At 38.8% G+C, this 24,601-nt stretch overlaps 1 protein-coding gene across 1 annotated transcript; it reads left to right on the top strand.

Annotated features, from left to right (window-relative positions):
• Nucleotides 1-2,139: 2,139 nt before the first annotated feature.
• On the top strand, nt 2,140-22,431 carry LOC129109694 (lysophosphatidylcholine acyltransferase 1). The gene is made up of 14 exons (XM_054621813.1): nt 2,140-2,565; nt 9,425-9,564; nt 10,188-10,402; nt 13,017-13,129; nt 13,666-13,726; nt 14,350-14,408; nt 17,211-17,245; nt 17,933-17,987; nt 18,385-18,467; nt 19,422-19,547; nt 20,212-20,365; nt 20,876-20,974; nt 21,531-21,672; nt 21,906-22,431. The coding sequence occupies exons 1-14, from the start codon at nt 2,443-2,445 to the stop codon at nt 22,136-22,138; spliced, it is 1,638 nt and encodes a 545-aa protein (XP_054477788.1). The 5' UTR covers nt 2,140-2,442; the 3' UTR covers nt 22,139-22,431.
• The last annotated feature ends 2,170 nt before the right edge of the window (nt 22,432-24,601 follow it).

The raw sequence follows: 24,601 nt of genomic DNA, 5'->3' as shown, positions 1-24,601 counted from the left end.
ACTTGTAACGTTCATGTTACTTTCCACTCAATGAAACGTTCATTTTTGCTGCTTCTTACACATGTAATGAAAGACAGCTTTTTGGTTGGATATTGTTCTGTAATATCTTTCTCAATATCGTTTAAGTCTACATTAAAGTTTGGGGTGGAAATCACCCAACACCATGTGCCATAAACACCATGTTTATTTGCAAGTTTCATCTCTGTATACTAAACTGTTTGCCTTCTCTGTAAGTACGTTTTGTCACAGTCTGTTGTGAGTCATTATTCTTATCCCTTAAAAAGGTTGTGGATTTTTTTTCTGGCTGCATGCTTCAAAACCTTATTTATTTTTTGGTGTCTACTCTGATGGCTACTGCTACTAATAAAGTGGCAGATTTCACACACTCAGAGTTACTAGCGGACTAAAGTTGTGAAAGTGGATTGTATGGTCCACAAGAGCTGTATCTGTAACTCTGTGTGTGTGTGTGTGTGTGTGTGTGTGTGTGTGTGTGTGTGTGTGTGTGTGTGTGTGTGTGTGTGTGTGTATTATATTGCCTTAGTGTGTGAACATATGGTTGAGTGGGTGTAATGTTCCAGTTTTGTTTTTTTCATTTAGAAATACGCCCCTGAATGTACTGTGAAGTAATCACCACTAGATGGAAGCATGTAGTCAGTTATGAAGCGCCATTGAATTGAAACAAGACACACTATGAAATGAATTCATATGCCAAGAGGTATCAGGCCTCTGTTAGAGATGAATACAACATAACATTGCCAGTTCATAAATCTCCTATAAGTTTAAAACCATAGTGCTGAATGTGTCCATATTTTCAAATGCCCGCATATTTGGACATCTCTTTTTTAAGTTTGTGGCCTTCATTGAAAAGTAAAAAAAGAATGTGGTTTGAATTTGGTTATGGCCCAAACTGTTCAAATGTGCCCATTTTAATCAAATTCAAGTGAGACATATTTTTATTCATTGACATACGAATAAGCAAAAATTTTGGACTTCAGGACCTGCTGATATTTTGGGAAATAGAATGCCACTGAAATCATTGGCTGTTGACTTGTAGTATCAGTATGCAATTTTAAGTTCTCAACAATTAAACTATGATAGCACATAAACCATCTATTAATATATATCATCGATAAATATAATGCTTTTAATTTCATGGCTGTTGTGAGTAATTTTTACAGAGCCAATGATTGCACTTAGATCCTTCTCAGTTACTTATGCGTATGCATGCATGGATGCACATACGCATACTCACACTAAGGGCAGATATAGCTCTTGTCACATAGCCATCCAATAATAAACACCAACAAGTATAGACACCAACCTTTACGACTACCACTCTGCTGATGAGCTGCACAGCAATTCAAGTCCGCTAATAGTTATAGCCTTTTCTTTTTTGTTCGCAGCAAAGCGGTTGGCACTGCCTCCTCATTAGCAGCCATAGATGGGAAGATGGATAGATGGATAGATAGAAAGATTTATAGAAAGACAGACAGACAGACAGACAGACAGACGTGTACTTGTCCAGGTGTTTATATCTCTGTGTGTCTGTGGACAGTCGTTGTCATCATGAAAGTGTCACAACTGTGCAAGATGCAGTCATGAAACTTTACAGGCGTGTAGTTTAGGACAAAATGAAGGCCGAGATTGAAGATGGGTGTGATTCGAGCAAGGGCATCCATAAGTAGGGGGGTAGGAAGTGGGGCCATTGGACCCAAACTTTACGTCCCTGGCCTAATTTGGCATCTCAGCTGATGTGATCCCATTGCAAGATGGTCTCTAGTTAGTTCATGTTTCGTTTCCCTTTAAGATTAACATCTCAAAAATTCGCAAATGTATGATTCAGCATTTGCTAGTTGCAGCAATGCTTATGGTAAACATTATCAAGAAAATAGAAAGGTGTTTTAATCCAATTGTGTCTATAGCAGGGCTATTATTTTGCCTTTTTTTGTACATAGGATTCATATTTTGTCCAAGCCCCAGGCCAACAGTACAAATATATCGCAATTATTGCAAATCTATGTTGTATTATTGAAATTACGATATGTGTGGACAGTTTTGAAGGCAGCATCTTCTTGGCACAATGATATGGGTACGAGGATGTGCTGCGCATGCGCATTGGCAAAAAAGAGGAATCTTGGCTCCGTTAGCATCCAGAGCTAGCTGACTGGTTGGGGGAACACAGTGTGCAGGAAGGCGCTCTGCGCACTGTAGGCACGAATATATCGGCGACTTCAAATATCCCCTGCTAATCCTTGAGCTAACCATTATCCCTCCATGCTTTTCCGGGAGAGGAAGATAACCCTGCACTGCCACCTCAATTAGCCACCGTGCAAGACTGATAAGGGAAACTGCGTCTTGCGTGAGGAGACTACCTCTCAGGCATAATCTGTTTCTGTTTTGGAGTATTGAGAACATAGCTGCAACCTCGACCAGCGTGTAATAATGAGGTTACCAAGTCACAGAAAATGTGTGATGGAAGGAGATGGGAAGAAGATGGACCAGGCTCCTCCATTCAGAAACCCTTTCGTGCACGTCTTGAAATTCACCCCCCTGGAAAAGGCAAAGGTAACGCTGACGTGAAATCACGTCTGCAGCCGAATGACTGTCTCTTCTTTAGCTGTTTTAACATGTTGCTTTAGTGAAGTGGGACACAGTGGGGGAGGCTGTCACCATCCTGTAACCCGGCAGTCATTCCTATATTGCAGGTAGCTAGTCTCAGCTAGCCAGCTAACAGTAGCCACATACATGTTGCTTTCTCCCTCCTGTGTTGATGGGTTGTTGCCTTGCTTAAAGACTGCTGGAAAGAGTTTTTATGGGAGAAAGGAAAAAAAATGGCTAGCTTCAGCAACGGCATGCATTGCCCACATGATTGTGTGTATATATATAAAAAGGAAAATCAACACCTCTCACTCAGGAATCTGCTAACAAGCCATTAGAATGAAATACAGCTATGTGAGTATGGCCGCCTGTGCAGGACGGGCCTAGCTTGTTGCACTGGCATCAAAGCGATGAGAAACGAGCATCATGTGCGACACCCTTTAACATGATTTCATGAAGCTTTTAAATGAAGCTTCTGTTCATGCTTTCGGTCATTACTGTGCGTCCCATGCAACCAGCAACCAACACATGTGGCCATAGAGGGTTGAGAATGGGATGCAACACTGGGATGCAGCCATGTTACATTTTTACCCCCCCCTGCTAAAAGTTATAACTTAGTTACAAGACAAATGAACCCAGCTCTTGAAGCTCACACGTTTTTTTTTTTTCAATTGGTAGCCTGATTTAAAATGTTACAATTTTGCAGCATAGAGCAGATATGCATTACATTACATTACAGTCATTTAGCAGACGCTTTTATCCAAAGCGACTTACAGTCAGTAGTATATTACATATCATTCACCCATTCACACACTGATGACAGGCTACCATGCAAGGTGCCACCATCAGACTCTAACTAACATTCATGCAACATCCAGTCCACACCGATGGCAAGCCTTCAGGAGCAACTTGGGGTTAAGTGTCTTGCCCAAGGACACATCAACTGCCGAAGCCGGGTATCGAACCACCGACCCTCTGATTGGAGAACTACCTTGCTCTCCACTACGCCACAGCCGCCTGCATAGAGCAGATATGCAGGCAGTTCAGCTGTCCGTCATTCATGTTGATTAAGAGTTTTCAGACTTTTATGCAAAATATGTGTTAACTAACTTTTTTCCAGACACTGGTTGGATATGTTTTTGTATTCTTGTGAACATTACATTATATTGCTCTTTCAAACTGCGGCTGCTTAGAAATTGGATGACACATGTGGGACCTTTTGCTCACCTCACATGATCTCTTTGAGAAGTTTAAATGGTAAGGCGTAGTGGAGAGCAAGGTAGTTCTCCATTCAGAGGATCGGTGGTTCGATACCCGGCTTCGGCAGTCGATGTGTCCTTGGGCAAGACACTTAACCCCAAGTTGCTCCTGAAGGCTTGCCATCGGTGTGGACTGGATGTTGCATGAATGTTAGTTAGAGTCTGATGGTGGCACCTTGCATGGTAGCCTGTCATCAGTGTGTGAATGGGTGAATGATATGTAATATACTACTGACTGTAAGTCGCTTTGGATAAAAGCGTCTGCTAAATGACTGTAATGTAATGTAATGTAAGGGAAGTGTCTGCAACATAAGGGTTCACGTGAGGTTTAAGAGACATTATTAGTTTTTTGTCCATGTGCTTAAGAAGCTGTGTCCTATTTGAATACCACATACGACTTCTTATCATGTTTGAGAATGTAGTACATTAACACCAGAGAAAAGTAAAAGAAGTCTAATTAAAGACGCCAGCATCCTTTCTTAAATTGTTTGATATTAGTGCATTGCTTGTGTACTTTTATCACTCATAGCTCTAAGGCAAAGACATTCATACATGTATTACATCTTGGCCAAACCAGTTGCTTTCACTTTGTAAGGCTTCCAAATTTGGAGTTGGCTGCAGCATCCCGCAGAGCATTTCTTATATTATTTCCGGTAAGCACAAAACAGGCACATTAATTTCTATTATATTACCTGCCAAAATGGTTACCATACAGAGTAATACAAAGGGTATACCATAAAGTATTAGTAAACAGTGTGACATTGGGACACAGCTGTGTGGTATTTTCAGTAACAGAGTTCAGTCCCATGTTAGAGCCTCAGTTTTATGAATGTCACGATGCTGGCATAAGCGAGTATCTTGTTACAAGTAAGAATAGTGACCTAGGGAGGTTCACACGTGTTTTTTTCCTTCTTACTCTATGAAAGACACTGAAGGGAAAAAATGTAGAGCATTAGGTGCATCAAAGCCAAGGAGGTAGGCAGGTTTTCTGGTTTCTCCTATAAGGCAAACATAATAAAATGGTAACAACCAAGGACTCCACTTAGTTTATTTATTTACACCAATTACACGCTCCTAGGGATGTAAAAGTGTGTTCAAGGCGCTTTGTGATAAGATATGAAAATTACAGTTACGATTGCAGAATAATGTTTGAGTTTGAGAACTGTACCTAAAATAAATGACCAAATATGAGACGCAACTCCATAATCACCTGAAGTGGAATTTAATTGCCATCTTCTTGGCAACAGAGCTTTTTTTTTAGCAGTATGCATGCATGCATATGTTGTTGTAACTTTCCATTGAAAATATTTGAAACAGTTTTCCTGTAAACACTAAGAGCTTAGGCTAAAGTGCATCAAGACAAGATGGAAATGAGAATTCTCCCTCTGCTGTAACTGAGAACGACCGTTTTCAGGATGTTGCCTTGGTCTTGTTTTTGCATTTGCAGCAACGTGCAAAAGGTCACAATCTGAACTGAAACATTGAAGAGGTGAGCAGGAAGTGAAAGCCCTGTCTACATGCTTACTAGCTAACCGATAAACCCACAGAATGCTTTTATGGGTTCACCAAAAAACAGCTTTATGTAACCATTGTAAAAGTACTCTGCTAAGTGACTGTCACTGAATGGCAAGAGTAGCTAGTACTCTTGTCGATACTGCTCATCGGTTCGGTTCCTTATCAGAACTCTTATCAGAACTCTTATAGATTCTTTTTTTTATTTTATTATTTTGTGAAAGAAAAAGACAATTAATATCTAAACAAATAGTCATTCTTTAGCAGCAACAGCAGCAATGTTTAAAAAATCCACTATTGTAGACCACACAGCTGCTCCCCGTATAAATAACTATGTATTTAACAACTCAATATACACTGACAGTTGTTACCTAAAACCCTTTGACTCCACTGTCGAGAATGTGTGCAGGCATTTGACAGTAAACTGGGTAACAGCCCTATGACATTGTTCACCCTCTCCTGTGTCACCTCCCCTGTGGCTGCTAGCGTGAAGGGACTTGGGCTGGGACCGGTAGAGGGAGGGGGGATGGGCTGGGTCATGGCTGCAGGCTCAGCCCGACAATCTACAAAAAAGTTCCCCAATCCCTAAAATACAGTCGCAACTTAACAATTAGTTAAGCAATTAGCTTTCAATCATCAGTGTGTTCTTATGACCGAACTCCTTATGGCATTGCTAACGTAACCTGCAGTGGATGAGGGTAGACGGCTGCTTGAAGAACAGTATTAATGTTCAGCTTGTTGGCCAAATGTTGTGGTATATTGCTGGTATTACCTCCCTTATTTGTGAGGGTGGAATTGCATTTGAGACAAAGACTTTTGATCTTTTTGTTCTCTCTGTCTTGATGTGTGTCTAACGCTGTACTGGTTGTTGAATATATCTTTAAACAGTAGGCCAGAGCAAAATTTGAAGCAAAATCGTTTGGCCTTCAGCATTATTTGGTCTAAAATAAAGATGTCCACAATGACAGGACAGAAACAAGGTGTCGTATACGAAATCCTGTATGGTGGTGGTGGTAAAACATTAACCTGACAGTGTGGTGAATAGCCTTCAGAGATTTACTCCTCAAACGGAAACTCTACCCGCATTTGGCGGTTGGCAGATGTCAATATCAAAACCCTCTTCACCAGTGTTACATTTACTGTAATAAAACCTATAGAAGGTTTTGTTTCATATATATTGCAATGATTGGCCGGAGATAAATGATACTGTATTGTATCCAATTTATTTTAATAAGGAAATCAGTTTGGGCTATGTTATGTTTTGTAATATCATCCATATTGTCAGAAATGATTACAGATTACAGAAACAGATGAGTTTTGTTGGATAAACCCATGCAATGAAAGTTTGCTTGGAGTTAGACCTGAAGCTACATTACTGTCTGTAAGAGCAGGCTAAAGGCACGGAAGCTTATAGGCTGTAGATAAATTACAAACAATCCTATTTCTGACAAGCAAAATTGGTGTTTTGCTCACAGTGCAGTAGACCCTACAATTGAGAGGAGCTGGTAATCTTTGACTTTTATTTATTTTTGTGAGTGTTGCTGTCCAGTTGTAATAATGTGGCTAGTCTGACTCACAGGCACATTAGTCAGTTGACCCAAATCTTGGAGCAACTGTGGAGACTCGCAGATTCTCATTAGTAGGCTATATTGTAATTCAGTTGCCCTACCTTTCAATCTATATAAAGATGCTCTTGCAGTTTTGCATCTTAATGAACTAATTAATTGATCACAGAGATGATTAGCATGGACCTAATGTGAGGACATATTGCAGTGTTTTAGTGTCCGATTTAGGTATATCAGCAAACATTCCAGTCCTAATCAAGCCTCAAAGCCTATAAATTGGTGATATGTCAGAGCGCAAGCTGCTAATATTAAAGTTGATTTAACACCAATCTTGGGTTAGAGAAGCCTAATTTGCATTCTTTGTGTGATTTATTGGGGAACCCCACAAATAGCTTAACTATGTTTGATCCTGCCAAAGCAGCAATGAGTCAATAACTTATTCCCACACTGTAAAGAACAATATTTCAGTGCATTGGCATCCAACGTGGACAACTGACGTGTTCCTCACAAGGGGTTTTCTTCTTCTCGGTTACACCTGAAGCAACATGCCCACAGCAACACTCATCAATAACTCTTTTAAGTCCCTGCCCACACACCATGATCACTCAATGCAAAAACGGTATAATGATACAGATTGCACATATAATTAGTTAAGTATTAATTTAATTACTACACAGTTCCACCTTACCAATGAGATTGATCATTTTGGTTTGACAGTGCTTTCAGAAGTAAAGGATACACTTTTAGTTTACACATACAGTCTCTATTCTTCTAACCTTTGGTTGCATATTAATGGTTAAAATGCAGATGGAGGTCTTAACCGTTCAGGGTCTTCCACCTCAGTGCAGAGATAATATCAGCAGACTGATAACATCTGGTTTACAGTTGACTGCAATTGCTGCCATGCATTTTGTTAGTAATACTGACAAATGGCTACACTGTCAACAAGGAGTAGAACTCTGCTGTTCTAGACTAGCCTGTGATCTTGCTACCAATGAGCCTAAGATTATTTTACAGTATTGTTACAATGTAGGCTCTACTTGGCAGCTACAAAACAATTCCCAGGATGCATAGTTCAAGATGAATGTTGAATGTTTTTTTCTCTTTCACTTCACACTTATTGCATGAATTTAAAGATGCCTTGTAGAACAATGACTGAATTCACTCCAACTCCTAAAAAGCCTCTCTGCATTTGTAGCATTGCCTTTATTTTAATTCTAAGTGACATTCATGCATTCTCATGCTTTGGGTCTGAATAAATCTTTTAACAAATGCATTATACAGTGGCTCTCAAGCATTTCTGGCAAGGCCCATTTTATCATAGGAAGAAAGTGCCAGACTGTTTTTTCCTTTCTTGTGAGAAACTGTATACTTCACATTTGTCTTAAAAGAGAACTAACCTATGTGTGGTAGACATGTATAATTAATGCGTATATCTTAAGAGGATCTTGGGGAAAGTAAACAGTTTGGAGGACTATGAAAAGAGAGAATCTAGGGAGGTGTGTCACTGCAATAACAGAGGTAAGATTAGTGTGTAATGTTATTTTGCGACTCCCTCACACAAAACCCAACAAAACAGATCATGAATATAGATTAAAAAAAAACAGCATTATATGGACATGGTTATTTCACAGACTGGGTTTATGTTTCTCCAACTGATCTCCAAAATGTGATCGCTGCTTATTGTCAGTAGTTTAACAAGCAGGCTTTAAATGTACTGTTTTAAATTGACCATACTGTCACACAAACGCTCTCCCCAGATAAGATAGTGCAGATAGGCTTCAGGCTGCCCAGTAGTGGTTACTATCAAGACAAATATTGACAGAAGATAAGCACTGCTATCAGTGAGTCATAAAATAGCTGTAAACGGTCACCAGTAGACCAAACGAGGTTTTGTCAGAGCCTTTAAGAATGAAGAACAATTGTTTATATGTAGCATTTTCATGATTTTATGGTATACGGGCCATATTGTGACCTAAGGGCAGACGCACCATCTCATTTAAATTGCCTATTACAGGCTATGCTGCATGTCTGCTGCCCTCTGTACTGGGTAGGACAGACACATTAGGGCAAAACCTCTTAGCTTCATTACAAGATGGTAGTTAAACTACTTACACTGTTTTTTTTACCCCCTTACACCAGATGCTAATAGTTAATTGCTTCTCATAAGACAAAGCCATAGTTGTTATTTGATGGGATTTATTTCATTGTGCTAAAATCAGCGCTGTTCTCACATCTTCTCCAAAAAGCACTTCATTTTATTTTTCGAGATTGATTGTTTTTTGGCTCTACAGCTAAAACTTAACATTAAAAAGCATTTATTGTGAGGCAACGGAAAGAGTCATTGAGTTGGTATGAACAACAACTAATTACTGCGTAGACTAACGTCAAAGTGTGACTTTAACGGCGCCAAGATGACTGATAAATCACGTGTGTTGTTGATTCTGTTTCTTTAACCCTTTTTTTTCTCTCTTCCTCAATCTCTTACAGATTGCGTTAATGACAGTCACACTGTTCCCCATCCGTCTACTCATAGCTGCATTCATGATGCTGCTGGCTTGGCCTTTTGCCTTCCTGGCCTCAGTAGGGCGCTCAGAGACCACCGTGGAACCCCAGTGCCTCTGGAGGAGGTGGGTGCTTTGTTATGTATTTATGTGTTTGTTTTGGTGAATTAGATTTTAAATAGTTTTTTGTGCAATGAGCCAAATATTGATTCATTGTAACAATCTGTTTCTAGTTGTCCCTCACACTTTGATAGTAGGAATGCAACTGTGACAAGGGGGCTGAAATTTCAGTTTTAGTTCAAACTTTCACAATTTAATGTTACCTATTTTTAGACCCAAGGTTTTTAGAAATGCAGAAAAAATCACAGATGGTTCGAATCATGAGTAGGACTATTTTAGGATAAACATTTACAAAATGTCCTGTTGGGCTTGAGCATGCAAACCAGTCCTTTTTTGTTGTTGTGCAGTTTAGCAACTCACTAATTCCACCTGGTTCTCTTACAACTTTCATAAGACAGTGGCTAGTATCAGGCCTATTTTTCTGCTACTCAATGGCATTCTTAACAAATCCTAGAACCTGGCCAGGATGTCAATTGGTGTAGAGTGAGAACAGTCAACGGGGTAACTAGACTAATTCTACAAAAAAAGTGTTAAAAGTGTAATTGATATACTATAATACTATATGTTGGAGATGTTATCCCCATCTGAAGATGAAAAATGCCCCTCACACATGCATCATCTTGTTCCAGAGTGGTGGACATAATTCTGAAGATCATCATGCGGGTCATGTGGTTTGCTGGTGGTTTCCATTGGATGACTGTGAAAGGGCGAAGGGCAATGCCTGCAGAAGCACCCATCCTCACCCTGGCACCCCACTCCTCTTACTTTGACGCCATCCCAGTCACGATGACAATGTGTTCCATTGTCATGAAGGCCGAGAGCAAGGATATACCTCTCTGGGGCAGTAAGTAACAAACACATACAAGGATAATATTACTGTCATTGTTACCTCTATGACTAAGACCTTTGTTGTGAGTGTAAGATTAGATGCTTCAAGTCGGAAAAAAGGAGATCAGACTTTCATGACAGCATCACAAAATTTGAGAATGTCTAGACACAGGTCTGTTCCGGAACTTGTTTAGCCACATATGGGTTGCAGGTAGGGTTTAGTATATACAGTATCCTGTAAATTCTGGGAATAAATTGTTGTTACATAGTCTTAATGTTTTTTGTTAAAACCCCTCCATGACATAAGGAAGCAGAAATCAAATCACACTCAGATGAGGAAAATAAAATACCATCTTCAAACTCATAACATTGTTAAAATGCAATTAATCTAATAATCATAGACACAAAAGGACATAATTGACAATTAATTATTTATTTTTTTGAAATTATTGACAGAATTGTTAGCTGGCCCACCAGCCTCAGTTTTAAACCTGAAATGTCCTTGCTCAGTTGCAGATCCTATTAAGTAGCTTGCAAGTTCAGTTACCTTTCTCGCTGCTAGGTAAGGCATTTGTTCTTATAACCCTGGCAGCATGCCATGCAGTAAAAGGCCTAGGTGCGTTTTATTTTAGCTTTCTTTTCTCTTCCTCCTAGTCTGCCTACTAAATCAGTAATTGGCCACCTTATTACCTCCAGGCTGATTGAGTTACTGCAGCCGTACTTGCTTGCATTACAGGTTTGAAACCATATTTGGACACATTTTCTCATAAGCGTATTGTTTATTTTATCAACATGATGTTTCAAAGAAACCTAAGATGCATAAACAATGGATACATCTTCCGGAGTCAAATTTTTTTTTATTATATTTTGGTTGAAAGGTTTAGTTTGACTAGTCATGCTGGCCTAGGAACCAGGCACCAATGCCTGGCCAAGCAAGTGGAATCCAGAATAAGCATTAAGACCTGATCAGCCACAGTGACGTGTGTAGAGTGTCTCTCAGGGTACCAGCTAGAGCCCTAATCCTCTCCTTTTAGCAGATGGCTCACAGTTGGAATCAATTTCTTCTTTTCATGGCCTGACTCTAACTTTCTTTCTGCATTTTATGTTACTCTTATTAACTTGTTGTGGATCTCTTTTTCTATTTGACCATCTGTCTCAGGGCTACCAGAAATACTGCTTTTCAAATTTTTGTTTTTATTGTTAAAGATGGAATGTATGAGAAAATGCTTCCAGAATCGAAATCAAACTATTGCAGATCTACCTAAAATATTCATCCAAGTCTTGTTCTGATTAATTTCCCTATTATTTGCTTGTACAATATTCCTTTTTATTTTAGCTATGCTTAACAGGTCTCAAGTTCTAAACACCCCCTCGATCTTTGGCCTGCAAATTGTACACTATGCAAATATATTACACCAGGAGTTTTCTTCCTATAAAGCATGAACTTTGTGTTCATTGCATTACTATGTCTGACCTTTTAAGAAGGTTGTCTTGCTCCAGTGCAAATTGACACAAGTGGTGTCACTCCAATGAGAAAATGTGTCAGGCTGTCACATTGCTCTTTTGAAAAATGGAAGTTCTATAGTGGCAGCTGTGCTATTGTGTGTTAGGTTATTTCACTCAGAACAGTCGTAGTTAGAAATCAGGTTGTTGCAATGGTGTTTTGTTTGTAAAATAGTATAATCGAGTAACATTAAAAGTTGGTTATGTGTTAGTAAGTCTTTTGAAGCATCTGCAGTTAGCACTGACCTCTTCCTTTTAAAATCATTAAAAGAGATAAGAGTCATAATTTGAATCTTTGCCTGCAGATTGTTCAGGACCAAGGACGGAAGGAACAGGGTTGTTTTACCAACCTCTGTTCTTATAGAAGGCACTTAAAACTCAAGCTATTTGAGCTACGTAAGGGATGAATGATTTGCAAAAATACAAAATTCTGGCTTAAGAAAGTAGGAAAATTGTCTGAGATGATCTTACAGATATAAAATGTACCAGCGATTTAGCAAAGTGAGGAATGACCATCCTACCATGTCGTATAAGGTTCGATGATGAAGCTAGAATTAGCTACATACCTTATGGCTGAGTGGTACAGGGGGTCAAGTTTGGATAAGGCGGACGGTGCAACAAGAAAAAGGGGTTTTCAAGGTTTGACTTTTGTCCATCCAAATTCCCAAGTATTTGTAATTGTCCACAGACTGAATCGAGACACAATCTAGTGTGCTTATGGAAAGTGTTAAAAACTTTGTCAACCCAAGAGAGAAAATAATAGTTTTAGTTTTGGTTAAGTTTAAAAGCAATTTCAGGTCTGTGAGGGCATGCTGCAGTGTGAAAAAATCATTCTGCAAGATATAAAAGGCCATCTCTGCAGTGGTGGCACATGATTACATGACTGTGTCATCTGCATACAAATTGTACTTGCAGAATAAATATGGCCTGTATGACCAGGTTACATAAATAGGTCAGAACCAGAAGTAAGAGTTTCCCCCTCTCTCTCCACTTAACCACTTAATGCAGTGGATGCATATAATGCAGAGAAGCTTTAGTTGCTTAGCTGTCAATAGAAATAAAAAAGAATAAAGGTTTCTGTATTCATTTGCACTTTCTCTACACTCTGTCTTTTTTCTTGCTTCTAGCTCTGATTAAGTACATCAGGCCAGTGTTTGTATCACGGTCAGACCAGGACTCCAGAAAGAAGACCGTGGAGGAGATCAAACGCAGAGCGCACTCTGGAGGGGAATGGCCTCAGGTAAAGAGATGGAAATGATTGTGCACACTTGTGAATGCGGTTGTGGGCACACATATACATAACAGCTCCTGATTTCAACATTAATAGACTTGATTTCAATGTTGTTTTTTTTACAACATCTTTACCAAACAGCGGACAATAATATCCCAAAGAATTTCCATTATGATTTACTGACTTTTATGACTCCAAGAAAGTTTAAAAACGAATACATTGTGTTTGTTGTAAAAACACCCTAAATGTTACAACTCTGGCCCTGGTTGTCTGATATCATGAGTAAGGTTTGGGAGGCATAGTCAACATAGTGCTTGAAAAAGAACTGGACATCCCTGAAAAAGACAAAGCTACAGACAACAGACATATGGACATTGTACCAGTAAAGTCCAGCATTGCAGAAAACATTGTTAGAACTAAATGCACATCTGACTTATTGCAACTTGCAATATAATGCACGCTCTCATATTTATGCTTTGTACCATTCTGTTAAGGATATTGCTACTGATTTTTGTAATTTGCAAACCGTTTCTTCTTTCCTACAGATTATGATTTTTCCAGAGGGAACATGCACAAATAGATCCTGCCTAATCACCTTTAAGCCAGGTAAAGCTCTCATATCATCATTTTTCTTCAGCTTTCTTCTCTTTTTCATTCTTTGAAGTCATGTTGCCAGCTTGCTAGCAAGCACTGCCATTTCATACTCAACATATTGGGCATTTAGACTTATTTGAATTACATTACACACTAACTTTACGTCCATTGAGCTTTAAGTGCGATGTGTGGTTGTATAATTGAGCGATAAGAACTAAAATCCCAGTCTGCGTTCCCAAGTTTTGAATTATTATGTGAAAGTTTAACGTTTAACCTCACATTTACCTTTTGATGGATTTTCTGGAAAGAACATTTCACATAAGATAGGTAACATAAGATACTTAGATCTCACATAAGATGGATACATTTCAAATAGGAAGGAAATAGGGTTGGGTGATTGGCTCTAGCTAAGGATGATGGATTTTATTTGCTTGATGTTTGAATAACCAAATAACTGCATTTACATTTCTGCATTGGTTACACTGATGTCCAGTGATAGTAAAATATCCTTTTCCTATCCACCTTTTCAAATGTGCAATTAATATTCTAAGTTGTGTGCTCTTATTCTCAACCCAATTTATTGCTTATGCTGATACATCAACTTGAAATAAATCCTTTTTCTTTTTTACTCGCAGGGGCCTTCATCCCAGTTGTACCAGTGCAGCCTGTGGTGATTCGTTACCCCAATAAACTGGTGAGATTCTTTATGGATATTTTATTAACACAGTTTAATAGCACATATATTTGTAAAAACATCTCAATCTCATTTTTGTTTTACACAATCAATTAAATTATAACTGTTGACTTATGACTAATGAAACTTAATATCAAAAAGATAGGGGATAGATTGTGAGTGACTCCCCACCTATCTCCTTATTCACTTATTAACTTTGTGATAAAATGCAAACAATAATGGTATAACCCTGGTTTCCATTAAGATGAATCAGTAGCCCTACGCTCACTCACTTATTCCCATCAACCGCTTTCTATAGTCTGTTCTTCCATTCATTTAGCAGTATGTATACTATGCATGCCCTTTGGCCCGCTTGGCACCTCATCAGAGTCTAACTCAGTAGGTAGGTAAAAATCGTGCCAGTCACATGGTGGGAAGAAAGATATTTCAGTTATATATAGTATCCACAAAGGAGGAAATGTTCTGTGTAATGGAAAAAGAGCAAACTCAGCAGATTCATTCAGGGTACTGTGAGATCCTCCTTCAGTCATCACAAGATGTCATGGTCATATTGTGTACATTTTTTAGCTCTCAGGGACACTGTTCAAATATGGGGATAGCGGTGCACATTTTCAGACTTGGTCTTTCCTGGATGCATTCATAGTGTTGCACTTGGTTGTTCACATGAAAAGTGACAGAAATAGTTATGTAACAAATAAAAAAACAGCTAGTGAGAGAAGAACCCTGGCTCCTTTCTCAGCTTCACACAGCGTCATTTGGATATGAATGTCTGTTTCGGAGATTGCCCGACACAGATGGTGGCTATTGCTAAATATGCTGAATCTAAAATTAACAACTACAATAAGTGCCTTGATATTTCAATGTCAAGGTTTACAATGCCAAAAAATAATCCTTAACGGTGCTAAATACGATATTAGGAGCCTTTTCCGTTGCCTCTAAACATGCCATGGCTGAACCGGCGACTTGCAGCTAACGGGACTAAAAGTGCTATCAGTGCAAACTACAGCAAAAGTGTTGACAGAGAGAACAGTGTTTACTCTATAAAGAACCGGGGAGGTAGGTGCTACGCTTCAGCACCAGCGCCGTCAGTCGGGCAGGATTAGTCAGCCGTATCCGCTGTATGAGAGCAGTGCCATTTGGCGGCTGTGAGCTAACCAGTGGGGCATGCTCACCTGCACCAACATGCACTGAAAGCAAGCTCGGTCCGACTATGTCAACAAAACTAGGAGAAGCCTGGATTACTACAAACACAGAGATTGACAGACTTCATTCTCTGTTCAGGTAGACATTATTCCTCCCTGTCTTTTCATAGCAAATAGTTGTTTGCTCCTATGTTAATGCTCTGAACCCCGTATATTGCACATTTAAAAGCGCAATCAGCGCCATCAGCTGGGCGGCTGTTGCTCAGGAGTTAGAGCGGCTCATCTACTAATTGGAAGATCTGCGGTTTGATCCCTGCCTCCCACTTCGTCCAAGTGTCCTTGGGAAAGATACTGAACCCTAATTGCTACCGAAGACTCTACTATCGGTGTGTGATAGTCTGTGAATGATTAGGTTAGAATCTGATTAGCAGGTGGCACTTTGTATGGCAGCCTTTGCCATCAGTTTATGAATGTGTGTTCATTGGTGAATGTTAGCATGGAGTGGTAAGCACTTTTGAGTGGTCTGAAGCCTAGAAAAACATAAATGCAGGTCCATTTTCCATCAAAAGTCACACTACAACTGGCCGTGTGGTGATTTGTTCATGAATAGCCTGTGCTTGGTCACTTGCAGTGCTCCATATGTTATGTGGGCTTGTAAAGGCTTTGGAATCCAGTCGAGTAGAGTAACTATGTAGATTCAACATGCTATAGGCTTATGATGATTACTAATGCAGCCATAGCAGCAATTTTGAGTGAGGGACATCAAAAACAGCCCATGACAATAATTATATAGGTCAAGCTTTTACTGAGAAAGCAGCAATATGCCCTGTTAAAGTTCTGGATGCTCCCATGAGGCTGAGTTTGTCCTGACATTCTGTGTAGAATGATGGACTCTATAATATGAATTTACTGGCAGGCCAAAGAGGCTGATTCAGTTGCAGTCGTTTAAGTCAGGTTATGAGAAGAATTCAGTGAAGTGTGCAGAACCACTTTCTGATAGCCTCACTGGGAATCTGGCCAATCATGATGTGATGTGATGTCAAATGCATTGCTCAGGCTTGTTGTTAGTGAGGCTGTGGAAAAACAACTGAGGACATTGTGAGAAGGCAATTTTTGGGGGGTGTTATAAATCAAGCAAATGTCCACTTTTCAATGAAAGGGGTAGTAGTGCCTGATGTTCTGCTTTGAGGTTGTTGCAGAAATCACAAATGTGGTTGCAAAACTTCCGTTTTGGCAGTCCTGAAAATGTGGTTAGGCTTTTGAAATCAGTAGTTACATGGTTGACACATATATTGAAGAATAAAAAAAATACATATATTTTGCTATAAATAAATTAGCTAAGTCACTGTGAGTGCATGTAATTAAATACATCCAGTCTTCCCCACAACATGAGCACAACCCAGAGGTGTGATCCCAGAGGTGTGATTTTGAATGTCCAAATTTGTATTTAAGATCATCTCAAATTTGAGAAGGTGCATGGATTTCCTTCCTTACACTGTTATGAGGTATGGATGTGCAAATAAGCATTGAAGCTTTTGCCCCCTATTTAGTGCTAGAAAAGCTACAGGAAAGAAATTTACAATTGATCCAAAAATGCATACTGGAAATATTTTAATTTGTTTTTCTTTTTACTTATGATGTCTTAATTGACTTTTTACAGGACTCAATCACATGGACTTGGCAAGGGCCTGGAGCGTAAGTACACAGTTTCTTCATTTCATGTATAGTGTGCTTCAGTTTCTACGAACTAATAGTTATGGCTGGATGAAAAACAGCGCTTAACACACGCATGTTAAGCTCTTAACACACACACACACACACATGCTCAGAGACAACTGCTAATTGTCTGATGCTCTGGTGCAACCACTGAAAATGTTAAGTCGCACTTGACAGATTTTCTTATCCAAAAAAGCTCACACTTTGGGGTATAAAGAGACATTTCCTTCTAAACATGTCATAGGAGGTTTAAGAGGAACATCACATTTACATACGTATTGATACCTAAATTGAGCTGCAATGTTCCTAAATTATTGGAAACAAAAAAATATCTCTGCTCACATCTATATGTGAAAATCTGTGAGAAGCATACCCTAAAATATTGGTGCATATAAACACTGCAGTTTTGGTTTTAAAACTAATCCATTAAAAATCTGAATAATTCTTTTCAATATAAATTTGAAGAAAATATTTACATGTCCCTATTATTTATTGTATGATGGCAAAAACATTAATGAAATTTCTGAAAAAAGTAAAGTGGTGCATTTTAAACACACTGTATATTCTCAGTGTTACATCATTTGCCTCATAGACTATTGGCCTCAATCAAGGCTCCTTGTGTCTGTATGTGTTTATCGGTGTTGATGATGTCTTGTTTTTATCTAGGTTTGAAATCTTGTGGCTGACACTCTGCCAGTTACACAATGAGTTTGTAGTTGAGGTAAGTGTGAAATTCTCACACCATTCTTTTCTTATCATTGTCCCTTTTAGATCATGCCATATTTGGTCATAATGCATTTAGTATTCTAAATTATTGAATGTTTGCTATGTGAATTGCTGCTGTTGATTCCATCCTGTTCTTTCTTTTTTAAAGATATAGCCTATGCAACAGTACAGACACTAAAAAAAATCTTCTCCTTTCCTTGTTTCATGAATTTTTTAATTAATACAAGGGAATATATTGTTTTTTCATTTGTCAACAATAGATGGAATATTTGTTTTACTGATTGTGTGTGTGTGTGTATATATATATATATATATATATATATATATATATATATATATATACACAATATTAAAATATCTTGTTATGTCGAATTGTTCTCATTTCTCTGCAGTTCCTTCCCATCTACACACCCTCAGAGGAGGAGAAAAAGAACCCTGCTCTCTTTGCTATCAACGTCAGACGTGTCATGGCTAAGTGAGTTAATCGCTCATGTGATATTTGGCAGTTCATCCGTCTGAATGTTCAAAACACAACAAATGCAGTATAAATTACTTTTAGATTTCCCGTATTTTTTTATACTGCAGTGGCATAGACTCTTTACCTCTCTCACATAGAACTGCAAGCAAGGAAGGCCTGTGTTTGCTGTTTGTTCAACAAAGATCCTACTATATGACCAGGGAACAGGTTGGGGGGATGGTTTTACACTGGACCATTACGTTTTTAGCTTGGTCTGAAAGGGGTTACTCGGTTATAAAGACTTCTTCATCTTCTAAATACAAACCTATTATAAAACTTTGAATTTCTTTGATTGTTCCCTCTGTATTAATCATGTGTAGGATCATGAAGGTCATACTGCATTGAGTATAACACCTGACCCATTATTCAAATTTAAGGGTGCTCCAATCGATCAGCTTCCGACGGTCAACCGACGATTTTCGTTCTAATTAGTTTGATCGATGGTCTCTATAAAGAGCCGATCAGATGATGCATCGATTCTGAATTTAAACTTTATCAACAGTCATTTGCAGGGGAGCAGAATCACTTGTTGACCATCACGTTGAAAGCTTCAAATGTGATCAGATGCTGCTTCCAGCCATCGATGATCGGCCCCACAAATCCTGATTGTAGCACTCTTATTAAAATTCTACCAACCAACGTTGCCATCCTCATAAACTGTCTTATACAGTGCCAAGGTTGCACACGCTTACCACCTGCGTTATCATTCACTCCCATGCGCTTTGCTTGACTACTTGAGGCTAGGGATGGGGAAATGTAAGTTCTGCAGGTGGACCAAAGAAATATAAACATTGCTCTCAACATCAAGGAATCATATTGGCTCCTACATTGTACTTCATTAGCCTTCAACAAAGTATATAATGATTTGCACATGCTGATGTCCTGTCATTGTTACCTCTGTGCCATCCTCAGAGCCCTTGGGGTACCCATCACAGACTATTCATTTGAAGACTGCCAGCTGGCCATGGCAGAAGGCCAACTGAGACTGCCAGTCGACACCTGTCTGCTGGAGTTTGCCAAACTCATCAGGAGACTGGGGTGAGTCGCTCAAACCTTCCAAGGCAATGCTCCCATCAAATAGAACCAAGTAAGGGGTAAAAAGCTAAGACTCTGGCAAAATACTCACCAAACGTCACAGGGACCCAGATTCAATTTGTGCAGGCATGGTTTGGATTCCAGCAAACGCAACTGGTTTTATGCACAGGTGGTAAAGGCAATTTGGGATTGGGTCCTTGTTGCTGCGCAATTACCTTCCATTGGATGGTCAGGTGCCTGCACAGTAAAAGATCTGGAGGGGGAATTGTGTCCACACATGGGTTGGGTTCTTGGTGAAACTCCTCTCTGGCAGGCGGAATGAAGCATCTGGCAGCACTATGTGTATTAGTGGAAGCACATGACTGTCTACTCCCTCCCCAGTCCAACACTTGGCAGTGACAAGGACCACTGACAGTGGAGAGAAAAGGAGGAAAAGGATAGAAAACCCGGCAAACAATTGACTAGATTGCAGCCCAACAAACAACAGTTTAAAAAATGTCGTGGTACAGTCTTCTAAAGAATTGACACATAAAGAGTGTCTCTGCTGATTTCAATCTATTGTTTTGATCCCTTTTTTTTCCTTCAATTTTTGCTTTTCTGCATCTCCTTGTTTGCACAATGGTAAAGTTATTTATTTACATATGCTTTATTGCCCTTGCTTTCTCAGGCTTAAACCCCAGAACACTGAGAATGTTCTGCAGGATTATGGGAACAGAGCCAGGAAGCTGGAAGGTCAGAAGCTGGACTTGGACGACTTTGCTCAGTTCCTCGATGTGCCAGTTTCAGAGATGTTGCGAGACATGTTCGCTCTTTTTGATGAGGTAAAGACTGTGCAGATTTTTCAGTCACAGCCATGATAGTCTTCCTCAGTGGCCACTACCAAATATCTCGCATTGTGTCACTTTCATCATTATGCCTCACGCATTATGTCATACATGCTTTCACTGCAAATATAGAACTAAATAAAATAAATTAGTTAAAATACTAAACTACAGATGTGTTTTTATATAATGTATGTAGCAAGCAATACGTTCTTCAATTCAGGGCACAATGAATGAAGCAGTCAGTTGACAAAGTGCCTCTATAAAAATACTGTTAAGACTGGAGGCTGAGGCTCAATACCAGATATTTATCACAGAACATTGTTTTTCACTCGGGGGATACATTTGCAGTTTAGTAGCCAAACAAATAATACAGGTTCTATTGCAGCAATGTGTTTATGACCTAAACAATCACCCGCAGCTACTTCTGTGAAATAAATAGATAAGTAGTCTTGCTCACATCATCGGTTTTGATCTTTTGTAACACGTATTCTTCTATTGTTTTACCAGCATGAAGATAACTGCATGGATATCAGAGAATACGTGATAGCCTTATCTGTCGTATGCAGACCTGCCAAAACTCTGGAGACGATGAAATTGGCCTTCAAGGTATGTTCTGTTTCAAGCTTTAAGCTTTTCAAACCACCAGACAGTATGAGGTTCTCTATGCTTGCTTAGGATGAGCGTGACATTTGCTATGTTAGAAAGGCCACTCACTGTTGGTTGTCTTGTGTTTTGCATAACAGAGTAATAAAATAGCTCAAGCATACTGACGAGTTGACACATATTTTCCCCCATGTTCAAGCTCAGATCTGCATTTTATAACATCAGATAAAACTTGGATTTGTGATTTATCTTTTGCAACCAATCTGTTTTTGGGACTGCACAAAAAAAAAAATGGCTTGAGTTTGAGTCATTTTTATGTTTTCACTTGAATTGCATATCATAATTCTTAAAGTTGAGCATGTTCTGTGACCTTGGGGCTCATGAAACCCATTGAGTACAGATTTATTATTTAGAGCACCATCAATTATTTCAGAAAAAGAGAACCCACTTAAAGAACAATTTCACTGGCTCCTATTCTGCCAACCTTGTCAGAGTGGTATGCCTAAAGGGAAGGTCTAAGAGATGACACCTGCATTTCTCCCCATTGTATCTTCCCCAGATGTTTGAGGCAGAGGAGGACGGTGCCATTACAGAGATGGAGTTGGCGGTTATCCTAAAGACAGCTTTAGGAGTGGCTCACCTCAGCATGTCACGTCTGTTTACTGCCATCGATGCTGAAGACACAGGAAAGATCACATATGGTAAGAAACATTTTTTTTTAAATATCACTGATTGACCTATATAAATCTTAGTTGAGTCTTTGTTTAGAACTTTGCTTGGTCATTAAAGCTTTTTATTTAGCCGTCTCATGAGAAGCAGTAGATTCAACAACCAGGCCACTTCAGTTTTAAATGTAGTCTGTCTCTAGGTATTTTTAAGGCCTTTGATCTCATGTTGACTTACCCTCTGGCACCCTCATGTGGTCTTTCCACAGATAAGTTCAAATACTTTGTGGAGCAGCAGCCAGACTTTGCTGAGGCCTACCTGTACACAGACAACGCAGGCCTCCACAGCGGCCCCTGCCAGGGTCACCAAACAAAGCCCAGTCTGTCTTCCCGGAACCTGCAAGGCACTGCCACCACCAAAACAGCTAACGGCATCTGCCCTGACTTCAGCCCCAAAGACCATGATGGCACAATAGATGGACTCCTCAAGAAACACAATTAAAAGGGTTTGAAAATGAAATGTGAGAAGACAACACCTCTCCTGGTGAGAGGATGTTGTTTTTGGGGGCAGAGGGTAGTTAAGTACTTTTTTTTTGTATTGTGTCCATACAACGTCTGTGGTTATTTTCAACATGGTATCAGTTTATTTTGTTATGAATTTCTTTTTTTCTTTTTTTTTTTCTTCACAGCAAGATCGTCAAAATGCCAAACAATGGCTGTTTCAGATAAAATGCTTGAATACTTGAAGGGCAAGCACTTGTAAAATTTCTTGGGAAATGTATCTTTTTTTCTCCCCCCTCCAACAAAGTGCTAATTGTGCATGTTTTAACATGAGGGGAGCAAGAAAAAACACGAGCCCTGGAGAGCGAAGTTAACTGTTTTTATTGTGGGCGGAAATTGTGTTGGATCTCTTTTATTTGTAACTTTTATCTGTTTATTCTCTTTAATGGTAGCTGCCTTTTTAAGTGAAAGTGCAGAATGCATGGGCTCATGTTGTTTTGAGTAGTAGTGAGGATAATTTATCTAAGGAAGAGAGGCCTGAGGGCACCAGTGACATTGTGTGACTACTTGGAAGGTTTAAGCTACAGTGGCCACATTTGAGGTGACTCAGGTCTCTGTGGGTTGATGGTCATAATTGCTATGAGCCTGTTACATATACAGTGATATATTTGATTTAGCTCAGGGTTCAGTGACAAAAATGAAAAATGTAACTTCTATGATGTCATCATTTTTGACACTAGCTGGGTTATGTGCATGTCTTTTTTTCTTATGACATCAGTATTTTTCTGCCCAGTCATTACTCATTCACATACACTTCACAGATTTCTTTCAGGTTGGCATATTCAAGTGTCTTTTTTTATTGTTCAAATTTCACAACGTGGACCAAAAATGCATTTGGTGATTTAATGTCACCTGTCTCATTTGTACTGTCCTTTTCCTGTCCCGTGGTGTAACGGCTGTAAGGCGGAGGGTTAAACAATGTGTGGCCAATGAAAGCACATTCAGTTAGTTGGCTTTGATGATCATTGTAAAGGCAAGGTCATACTACTTCCATTTCTGTCTTACACTGCTACATTTTATTAATTCCTACTTTTTCACAGTGTATTCCCAGTCCGTCTGAAATAACTGTTCAGCTGTTATTTATGTAATATTTAAACAATGGCCCCTTAGTCACCTTTCAATAATAGATCATGTTTAAAATAGATCCCTTGCACCTTAGCATCTAATATAATTCAAGGGACCAGTCTAGAAATGGAAAATGTCCACCTGTGGTAATATTTATGCCTTGTTTGTTTATTTTCTAATGGTTATCTAATTGGCATACAGATATTTGTCACTGAATGTGATTTAATTACTTCTTAGTGCACAGACATACAGCCTGTGACCATGCAATGTCTTTATAAACGCAGGGCCTTTGCTTTATTGTAACTCTTTAAGATTACCTAGTAATTCTTAAATCACTGTTGATTAGTATTTAGTGGTCTTTAAATTATTGATGTTTTAGTACACAGAAGTTTAATTAAGATTCAATAATCCTCTGACATTTTATAATCTTTCCAGTATTTTATGCTCTTTTTTTATTTTTTTGTCCGATATTAATTCAAGAAACTATCTGAAATTATAATCAACTTTTGGATGTATTGGCAAAAAAAAAGAATCACACCAATGATGCTTATTTCAATCATTTGCCAAAATGAATTGGCTATTTTTATTCTTCTTTCTATATCTGGAAACACGGAATATTACAAAAAACTCAATGAAAACTAGATTAGGCTACAACTTCTCTTAAAATATGTAGTGCTTTAGCTGACGTTATTTTATAAGGGAACACTCCCTAGCAGATGAAGTGAAACATATTACAATGTATGTAGCTGGTTATACTTGGAATCCGTGCATTCTTGGTTGTTTCGGTTTACTTTTTGTTTTTAGATATCACTTAAGAATTTACAACTTAGGTCTTATTTTGTAATTTCATTGTGTTGGTGAGCCTCACATTCCCATCACATTCATGACCATGGATACTGTACATGCATCCCCATTATGGCTTACGGTGAAGCAATATTTCACATCTCTTAAGCCTTCTCAAGATGTATGCTTTTGAAGAGTTCTGATATGTATTTTGAATATTCCAAATGCAGGACATTTTGTGAATTTTTGATATACGTATATGGATGATTTTTATTTTCACTGCCATGACAAAGATCTGGGATCTTCTCTCCTCTGCAGATTGTATTGATGGTGAAAAATGAGCCACATTTTCATTTTCTTTTGTATAATACTGCAATTGTTTTGTGCTGTATTCCTCCTACACAGTGTAAAGTTTATTGTTGTTATATTATTACTATTATTGCTGAGTTGACTGCTTAGAGACAAAAATGCAGATTTCTTATGGAAAACCGATAGCCTTGAATCTATAGAATTTTTATGCTAAAAAAGAGAATGTATAGACAATCTTGTCACAATC

The sequence above is a fragment of the Anoplopoma fimbria genome, chromosome 20 (assembly GCF_027596085.1).
Source record: "Anoplopoma fimbria isolate UVic2021 breed Golden Eagle Sablefish chromosome 20, Afim_UVic_2022, whole genome shotgun sequence".
Lineage (NCBI taxonomy): Eukaryota > Metazoa > Chordata > Actinopteri > Perciformes > Anoplopomatidae > Anoplopoma > Anoplopoma fimbria.
This window is presented reverse-complemented; position numbering and strand designations above follow the sequence as displayed.

Coding starts and splice junctions, on each gene's coding strand:
- LOC129109694 (XM_054621813.1), top strand. CDS start 2,443: ATGAGGTTACCAAGTCACAGAAAATGTGTGATGGAAGGAGATGGGAAG. Junction 13,727..14,349: donor CCTAATCACCTTTAAGCCAG/GTAAAGCTCTCA, acceptor TTTTACTCGCAG/GGGCCTTCATCCCAGTTGTA. Junction 20,975..21,530: donor CGATGAAATTGGCCTTCAAG/GTATGTTCTGTT, acceptor TATCTTCCCCAG/ATGTTTGAGGCAGAGGAGGA.